Raw genomic sequence first — 9,298 nt, forward strand, 5'->3', positions numbered from 1 at the left:
TGATCTACCAAGTCGTATAAACTGCTGAAAATAAGTGGGAAAAACAACTGCCATTCATTTTTTCTGCATCCGAAGACTGCTAGGCCAGACTTGGACATATACACAGCTGAACACACACTTCCTGGTTATGTGCAATCTGTACAGATAGACCAGCTTTACAGGCCTGACCACAGAGATTAATAGCTTTAGCCAAATAATGTGGTAACCATGTGAACCTGGGCTGCTCCAGCTTGTTTGTGAATCTCTCAGCAAGGCTCAACATGCCGTTATCTGCATCTTGTTGCCAGGAAACACAACATCGCTTCGGAATACAAGGAAAACCAGGTTGCAATGACCACAGGTCAACTTCCCAAAAGCCTAATTTTTGACACTTAGCTATCTACAATCTTATATTTCTTACTGTTGTCTATGGAGAACTTCACTTTACTAGTAATTAACTGTTAATACTTTTTTGCTATTTTTATCAGAGCAGGACCACTTACTACCATTAACAATGTAGCAGCAGAATTAGTAATTACAATAATTCACTGACACTTTTGCTCTTAAGTGTCAAATAAATATTAGTTTACTTCATTAAAACAGATTTGGAAATCAAGCACTCACTGCAACTACTTTGTAAATTATCCAACACTGTATGCCTAGAGGCCTATAGCTTTATCTAATTTTTCGGCCAAGTAATTTTACCAGAGAATAAAATACCTGATCTAAGAGAGTTCTTGGATTTTCTGAGATCAAAATACCTGTCTTGCTTTGCTCATGGTAACAGAATGTAATGCGTTGGACAATAGTCCTGCTAGTTTCTTCCTGACCAATTCAAACAGATAGAAACTTAATGTACCAAGATGCTGAAGTACTCAGCAGACTGGAAATTTGCTTCATAAGAGTGAAGTGGGAGGCCACTGTTCTGCACTTTTGCAATCTGGAGATGGAAGGATTACAGTGGCTTTGAGAATATGTAAAATTAATTACCCTTGACATACCAATTAGAATTGCTAGCTCATGGGCAACAGAGATTTTGGACCATACCTTATTAAAAAAAGATTTTTAAGATAAAATAGAAAACATTTTTCTCTCTTCCAATGCTGGCTTAAAAAAAAAAAAAAAAGAAGAAGAAAGTTAAATGTACTTAGCTTTATTGCAGGATCTAAGAATTTTGCTACCCAAGCAAGATAGAATCTTGAAAACCTAGTATTAATAAATGTATTGCCTTGATAACATCTTGATTTTCCTGATCAGGAAAGCTACATTCTTAGTATTATCTTACTTTTATCCCAAAGGGCTTCTATATAACAATGCCTTAAACTTGGGTCTTATATTGTTTCTCATTTTATCCCATGCATCCCTTTTGAAACAAATGATGCAAAGTTCTAGTCTCATGATAATTAAGTTGCTAAAAAGACACACAGATCTGTGTACTATACAACTTACATAATGCAATATCAAAAGAAAACCACTTACCTAATACTAAAAGGGAACAAATTAAAAAACAAAACCAAAAACCTGGTTTCTACAATACCAACAATGCCCTGGCACTATGTTAGAACACAGAAGGTTAACATCAAGACTAACAAAATTAGACAACTTGGAAACGTTTACTGACACCATTTGATTGCTGGCTCTCCAGACACTTGGGTTAGTGTAACCCAACTTATCTGTGAAAAAAGATGACTCTTAAGAAAGTTTTCTCTCAGACTTGTGGGTTAGGATTCTCAGCATATTTTTCCTTTCTATGGGTCATGCCTCTCAGTACTGTATCAGGCCATTCATTATCTGTGAAGCTGTCAGGTTGCCCTCATTGTCTCCCAAGTCAGGTAGCATGGACAGATGTGTTCTTCTCCCCTCATAGAATTTTAATCCTTTCTCTTGGTCATAGACAAATAGCTAGTAACATCATATACTTTAACTCCTATACTACAGGAGAAACAAATTTGAAATGTAAAGATTAATGCTTACTACACAGCCATTTTTACACTAGCAACTTCACACATGGCAACTACCATTTCTTTCAATTTATATTCAATTAAGTAAGAATTCAGATGTGGAAATTTCAGTTCCCTACCTGAATTTGCACTAAAAGAACTGAATTATTTACATACATGTCTTGCATACAAAAACTTGAGGATAACTGTTTTTTATGTAAATGGTAAATCAACATATCTATTAACATAAAATTTCCCTGTAAATCAACATATCTGTTAACATAAAATTTCCCTTCAACTCACTGCTCAGGTCTAAGAAAACAGCCTGAATTGTAGAACAATTTTCTCTACAAGGTAAACAGAATAATAAACTTAAAGGTAGAAAGACTTAAGGAAACTTAAAAAAGAAAAAAAAAAATTAATGTTTGGGCATGATTCAGAAGTTTGGGAAGAAGCTCACAGAAAAACCATATCATTCAAAATGGAAAGAGGGACACAGATATCTCCAAATGATACTATTTTCCTTTAAAAAACTAGCAGCTACTCAACATGCAAAACTTTAAAATTAGATAAATTTGGTATTCATTATTTGTGCTACAGTAAGATTAACCTTGGATTTTCTTTCAAAAGCAAGCTCTTTTGTGTGATTAAAACAGTATCTGATTCACAACATTCAATGTATATGCAACTTCTCTGGCACACACATACTGTACAGAGTGACATATGGATTGTTCAAATCATAAAACTTCATAATCTGGTTAGGTGAATACTCTGCATTAAACCAACATGAAAAACCAGGTTAGCATACAGCTGAAAGAGTAACAGTAAAGAAAAGAATAAAACCTGTTAGGTTACTACTGAAAGAAACTACCCTACTAATAAGCATTTAGCCTCTTGACCTTCTCTATAGGATTTAACAATAGTTTTAAAGTAGTTATAAATACATACCCATACTTCATTCTCATTCTATCATTCTCTGGGTTACAGTAAAATCTTTCCAAGTGCTCCTGGGAATCAGTGGATACACTCTGCCACTTTTGAGTAGTTGTCCTCTTGATCTGCCAATGATATGGCAAGACCGTGTGGTGCTTCAAACAATCCCTGCCATAAATACAAGTGCCTTGCAAAAAGTCCATGCAAATTTCAATTCCATTCTCTTGGTGAGTGTGGTACTGTAGCTGGTTCACCAGCTCAAACACAAGGTCAAGGGAAGCCTCTTCACTTTTGTCCTGAAAAAGCTCGGTACTCAACTTATCACTGGTGTCCAAAATGTACTGGATTGTAAAATTGTTGTCTTGGAAAACCCCTGGAATGTAATCCATGACTTTGTCTATGCAGTCAGGACTAGTAGGAACATCACTTGAAACGGGGTGCAAAAGGTCAGTCTGGAAGTGCCCTGCTGTAGAATCTGCCACCGTCCCACTGATAGCTTCCGGTGGAAAGCTGTGATCCTGGATTGGAACCACTTGTTCTGGAGTATCAGTGGAAGGATGAGCTTCTGGTATTTGGCCCCCAACATTTGTCCCATCAGGAATCAGGACAGACATACTGTTTTCCGCTGGTGGACATGATGGATTGATTTCCAGGGGTTTTTTCACAATAGGTTCATGTAAGCTGCTCTCATCTGCACTCTGGTTTCTAGATCTAAAAACGCCATCAAGTGAGCCAGATTCTAGCAAAGTATTTAAAATTGGCCTCAAAGACCTCAGGGTTCCGGTTCCCAATCTCTTCTGTTCCTTTTTCTTAAAACAAGTCTTCAATGGAGTGATCTTCTCAGAGAGTCTCATTTGGCATGAAAAGTCATCAGGAGGAGAGGGAGGCTGCACTACACAGTCTGGCTCAGGTTCGGTGGTTTCCATTTCCATGGTGTGGATGAGCTCCAATTGCTCCTCAGAGTCTAAAAATCCTACCAGGAAAGGAAAGAAGATGATCATTTGCAAGCTGACAACAACTGGATCCCATTCATTCATCAAAATGTTTTGTTTTAATCTGTGACTAAGTCCCTGAAGTCACTCCTCTTATACCATATTTCATCTTTATGGGTCAATTTTAAATTTTAATGAGAAATTAAGGTTTCAAAGCAGCCAAGGCTATTCAAAAGCCCATAGCAGGTAAAGGTAAAGAGATAGTATCTTCTAATAGACTCTTGACATTTATTTGTGGACAATATATGATTGGTAATTCTGCTGGAGTATCAGTTTTTACTGTAAGTCTAGGGTGGGGTTGGGGGGTGAGATGTAGAAATAAGTGTGGCTAACTGATGACAGCAGGGAAACCACAACTTCTCTGGTTTGTGGTTCTCTTCACAGTTGTTTATCACCTATCTCACGAGGTGACAAAACGGTTTCTTTGTAAAAAAAAAAAAAAAAAAAAGTTCACCAAATTAAAGATTAACTTCAAAGTTAAATAGTGAGTGAATTTAAAGCATGAGAATCTACCCAGGAAACAGGGGCTGTCAATGGAAATGTTATGTGGGAGAAAGCCAGGAGCATGTTGAAGCACTTCTAAGTTCAAATATATTCCTGAAGGATGTTAAGGGTCTACTTTTACAATTCCCAAAACATTACCACTATTGGAGAAGGAATGCCAGTTGCTTGTTTAGCAACAGAAGCTACATCAGCAGCAACCACTATAGGCTGTTTTAGAGACCAAACACAACTTCTTAATTGCAAAAGGGCCTCCTTGTCCTTGTCTTCAGAAATGACACATACATGACTTTATCTATTAAAGCAAATGAAGCCATATTATAGAAAAATAATGCAAGAATATAAAACACACACACCAAATGTCAGCTTCCTAATGAGCTACTCAAACCAAAAAGGTGCTCTCTTCAAAGAATCAGACCCCTTGAAAAAAACTAGAACTTAAAGTCAAAAGCAAAGCAAACTCTGTAAAATGACAAATAGCATCGTCTCCTCCTTAGCACTGTAGGAGGTGGAAAAGAACTGGTGATAAGCAATTAATCTCTCTCTCTCTCTCTCTCTCTCTCTCTCTCTCTCTCTCGGCCAACAGACTAAAAGAAAAAGAGATCATTGATGCAAGGGTCCGTGGCTTCATCAAATACTCATCCCAGGTGACCAGTACTATGCCTAGCACAATGGACACAGGTGCTCCATAATATTTTTTAACTGAATAACTGAAGAAAAAGCACCTGTTAGAAATCTAGTTCTGTTAGCCTTTATAGGTCAACAATAACAAAACTATAAAACTGAAGCCCCAGAAAAATGAATATTAAAGATCTAACTGGAAACATTCATAAATCTATGTATAAAAAGTTCATAATGATCAAACTCAAAGAAAGCACAGTACAGCTAACCCTTGAACAAGGCGGGAGGGAGGAAGAGGCGGTTCATGGAACCCACCCCTGGAAAAATCCATCCATAACTTTCTGAGTCCCGAACTTAACTACTAGCAGCCTACCGTTAACCAATAATAAACAGCCGATTAACACAAATTTTGTGTTACATGTGTTATTGTACTGTATTCTCACAACAAAGTAAGCTACAGGAAAGGCTGAGAAAATCACAAAGAAGAGAAAACACATTTACAGTAGTACACAAAATCCACATACAGGTGGACCCGGAAAGTTCCAACTTGTTTTTTAGCGTTCAACTGTATACAGCCAGGTGTTAGGGCACACGGTAAGTACAAAAGGAAAAGGCAGAAAAAGAGTTCGGTGTGAGCTGGCATTGTTAGGGAAGGAGGGACTTGACATAAGACATAAATCAACTGGAAAGCCGCCAAGCCAGGCGTTATTATTCATCACTCGGCGCTCTTGCCTCAAGGCACAATTGGCACAGATTGTGGTATTCCCTCTCCACCCCACTAAACCCGCCTGTGCCTTCCCCTCGCGTGCGTGCGCGCGCGCACACAGACACGCGCGCGCGCATGCACGCACACACACACACACACACACACACACACACACGCGCCACTCCTACCACATCCACCCAAGGCAAAACAGACACTGAACCAATTTTATTTATAGAGGTGTACACACACACACACGGTAACTTTTCCTGTTATTGCCCTCCGTCAAACTGGGAAATAAAACTGAGGAAGAGGCGGAGAACTGAAGTGGCTGGAGTGGGGAAGTCACTAGAACCCAGTTCCTCAATTAGTTTGCATAACAGAAAAATAAAGATTGGAAGGACACTTCCTCCGGTCCCCCCGCTGCAGGCGACCTACCGCTCCACCCCTCACCTCGTGATCTCACTCCCGGCCCCCGGCGCAGTGCACCGAAACAGCCCGCTGCAAACTCAGGACTCTTCCCCCGCGCAGCCCCTGCGCGACACCCGGACGCCGAGCCCGGGTCCGAGAGACGCCTCCTGCCGGCCGCGGCGGTTTCCGCAGCTCCGCCCCCGGGGCCGCGCCAACTCCGCGCAGCGCGACCGAGGCGCCGCCCGGCTCGGCCAATTCCCGGCGTTCCGGAGCATCGCACCCTCGCCTTCCCCGCGGCAGGCTCCGGAGCGCCCCCCAAACCTCCCCGCAGCCTCGTCCCAACCAGCGACCCCCGCCCAGGCTTCCCCCCATCCCAGAAGCCCCCCCCAGGGCGCCGTCCACACTTAATTGCTTGCTCGCCTCCTCAAGCGACCTTCCTGCGAGGATCGTCCTGCGAGTCTCGGAGGCTCGCAGAAATGAGCCGAGAAGCGCGGGGGGAAGGCGGTCGGCGCTACTCGAGGTGGCGGGGAGGAAGGCGAGGACTCCTGCGCCTTCAAAGTTGATCTGAAAACAGCCTGCAAACTTCTGGGCTGCCGCCGGAACGCGGGTCTGCCGAAAGGCTCCCCGCAGCTGCCGTGCCCTGCCCCTCAATCTGCGAAGTGCTTCTCCTCACTTCGCCTCAGAGCGCTCGGGGTCCGCCCGGCGGGGGAGGCCGCATAGACGTGCCCCCGCGCCCACCCAGACCAAGTGGGACTGGGGAGACGCCGGCGACCCTGACTAAACCCTTCAGTGTCTTCCTCAGATTTATACACCTGCCCGAGGCCGTAAGTGATTAAGAAGTGTACACCAATCCCATGCCGGTACTGACGGGATCCGAGTGAATTTGGTAGAAAAAGGCACAGTCTAAACATCAATCACCCCTAGATCCGTGAGAGGCTGCGAAGCCGGAGACCCCCGTCCTCGCCCACCATCCCAGCTAAGGTTTCTCGTCGGCTCCTCAGAGCCCACCCGGAGCCCTTTACCTGATCGCGCTGCCTGAGAGAACGGACCGCAGCAGCCGAGTCGCCTCACCGCCGGCTCGCCGGCAGCGTCCGCGCGGGAGGATCGGCGCGCAGGGCAGGCTTAGGCGTCTAAGGGTCGCAGGCCGGAGACGCGACAAGCAGCGCACTGGCCATTCCGCCACCGGGAGTGCAGAAAGCCGCAACCGCACTCCCGATCCAGCTCGCTCGCCTGTCACCCCGAGCTCTGCTTTAAAGTGGCTTCCGGTCGCCTCCTCTCTGCTGCCCCGTCGCGGAGGCGGAGCCTGGGCAGCGGGGGAGAGGGGTGGGGTGAGAGGGCCGGGCGCTCAGTGGGTGCCGGGAAGGAGGCCCGCCCCGCGTGCGCGTGCGCGCTCTCTGGCAGGGAGGCGCGCGAGGGGTGCCTGCGGCGGCCGCGTGCTCCCGCGAGGGGGCGTGTCCTTCCGCGGCCAGCTGGGTCCCCGAGGGTCCAGATCCACGCGCGGGCTGGAGAGCGCGCCCGGCTGTGAAGAGGGTAAGTGTGCGCCCCGTGAGGCAGGCTCTACCTGACTGCAGACACGTGAAGGGTGACGGTGTTCCGAGGAAACCCGAGCACCCGAGAGGATGTGAAACGGAACGAGCGGTTTCTGTACAGTAGGCTTTATTTGCCTCCTCGTAAGACGCCTCCTGCCCTTGACGCCGCTGGACCCCAAGAGGAGACAAACGGCTGCTACTGCCACTGTGGCCAGACGGGGTCGCCCTCCGCATACCTGACGGCCCGGCCCAACAGCGCACCCCGGCCAGTAGCCTACCCGACGCGGTCGGTCGTGGGCACTCCTCCGTTTCACGGGAAATGTAGGCAGCGTAACAGAAGGGAAACCTACCTTTGGGGTTTTGACAGTAAGAGCCAGTGTATGTGCTTGAAAGCCCTTAAACACCGTAGTGAATAATTTATTCATTCAGGAAATGTTTGCTCAGTGTCTATTGTGTGTGTAACTAGGATTAGGCTACGTACAGCCTTGATCAGCTCAGACGCCATGCCTGTCTTCGTGGAACTTGCAGAGTACCGTACACTCATCTTTAGTATGTACATTGCATTGTGACTTCGCTATAGTTTCTGGACCATAAAATGGCTTGGATGGTAAGCCTCTTCCTATATGGAACAGCCTTTCAGTGGTAGAGGAAGAAAACTACGTTCAATTCATGTCATCTCTACATATTGGAGGAGAAAGGCCCTTTTCTTTTCCTAAAAGTTAATTATGGCTATATCCCCAACAGCTGGCAGAGAGAAGGGACCACAGCTTGCAAAGCTGTGCTCTCTGCCTGAGATCTAAACTGACTGAATTCCATAATTCGGAGACTTTCTGGGTTGAAAAAGAAGTCAACTATGACCTTACAAAACATGAAAGCCTATCAAAACAGGAGCTAAGCGGCAGTAGTAATAGAAGTAACTGTTTCAAGCTTCCTTAAACTATTCTATACCAGACTGGGTGACACACCAGCAAAGAATGGATTAAGGGTAGTACCTCCCCAGCAGGCGTATTTCACATTGCATCAAGTCATGGCCATTCAACTAAGGTAGGATTGATACGGACAGAATTCAGAGGCTAATAGGTGAAATAGAATGCAAGTCTTTGCATCATGCTTACTAATGTGTCATTGGCCAAAGCAAGTCATATGACCAAACTCAGACTCTGTGTAGGAGGGCCAGGAATAAGAGAATAAGAGGCCAGGAATATGAGAAGGTGTGGTTCATTGGGGGGGGGGGGGGTCACTTAGATTAAGGACAGACCACCTTAATCCAGGGATTAATAAACATTACTTCCAGATTGTAGCCCTTTGGAATTCCAATTTGAAGTCTTTCTTCCTCAGGCCCTGGACTCAAATCTTTCACCTTCTATTCCCTACCCACGTCCCCTGAGGCAGTTGAAAATTCTAGCTAGTTCTCAGCCTCTACTACTTTCAGAACATCAATCGCCCCAGAGAGAAAAATGGCACCAGATTCTTGACTCACCACTCTTGGATCTAGGTTCCTCAGACTGTTAAAGGTTTACTACTCCAGAAGAGGTATTTTCCACAAGGTCCACCCCAAACGTGATCCCTGGAAGATAATGGGATAAAGAAGGTCCTCCTGCAGAACGAAATCAGGAACTGACAGATTAAATGACCAAGGGCATAGATTTCTTGCTAGTTACCTAACAAGATATGTGATGTTCTGTGCAC

General features: G+C 45.0%; 1 protein-coding gene across 1 annotated transcript in view; it reads right to left on the bottom strand.

Annotated features, from left to right (window-relative positions):
• The window catches only part of TIPARP (TCDD inducible poly(ADP-ribose) polymerase), a 30,482-nt gene extending 23,153 nt beyond the window's left edge, over window positions 1-7,329 (bottom strand). The window contains exons 1-2 of the mRNA XM_003991970.6: window positions 7,103-7,329; window positions 2,868-3,825 (exon numbers count right to left, since the gene is read on the bottom strand). Of these exons, the coding sequence (XP_003992019.1) occupies window positions 2,868-3,784 (917 nt within the window). The 5' untranslated portion in view covers window positions 3,785-3,825; window positions 7,103-7,329. The remainder of the gene's footprint in view (window positions 1-2,867; window positions 3,826-7,102) is intronic.
• Window positions 7,330-9,298: the final 1,969 nt, after the last annotated feature.

This window comes from Felis catus, chromosome C2 (genome assembly GCF_018350175.1).
Source record: "Felis catus isolate Fca126 chromosome C2, F.catus_Fca126_mat1.0, whole genome shotgun sequence".
Classification (NCBI taxonomy): domain Eukaryota; kingdom Metazoa; phylum Chordata; class Mammalia; order Carnivora; family Felidae; genus Felis; species Felis catus.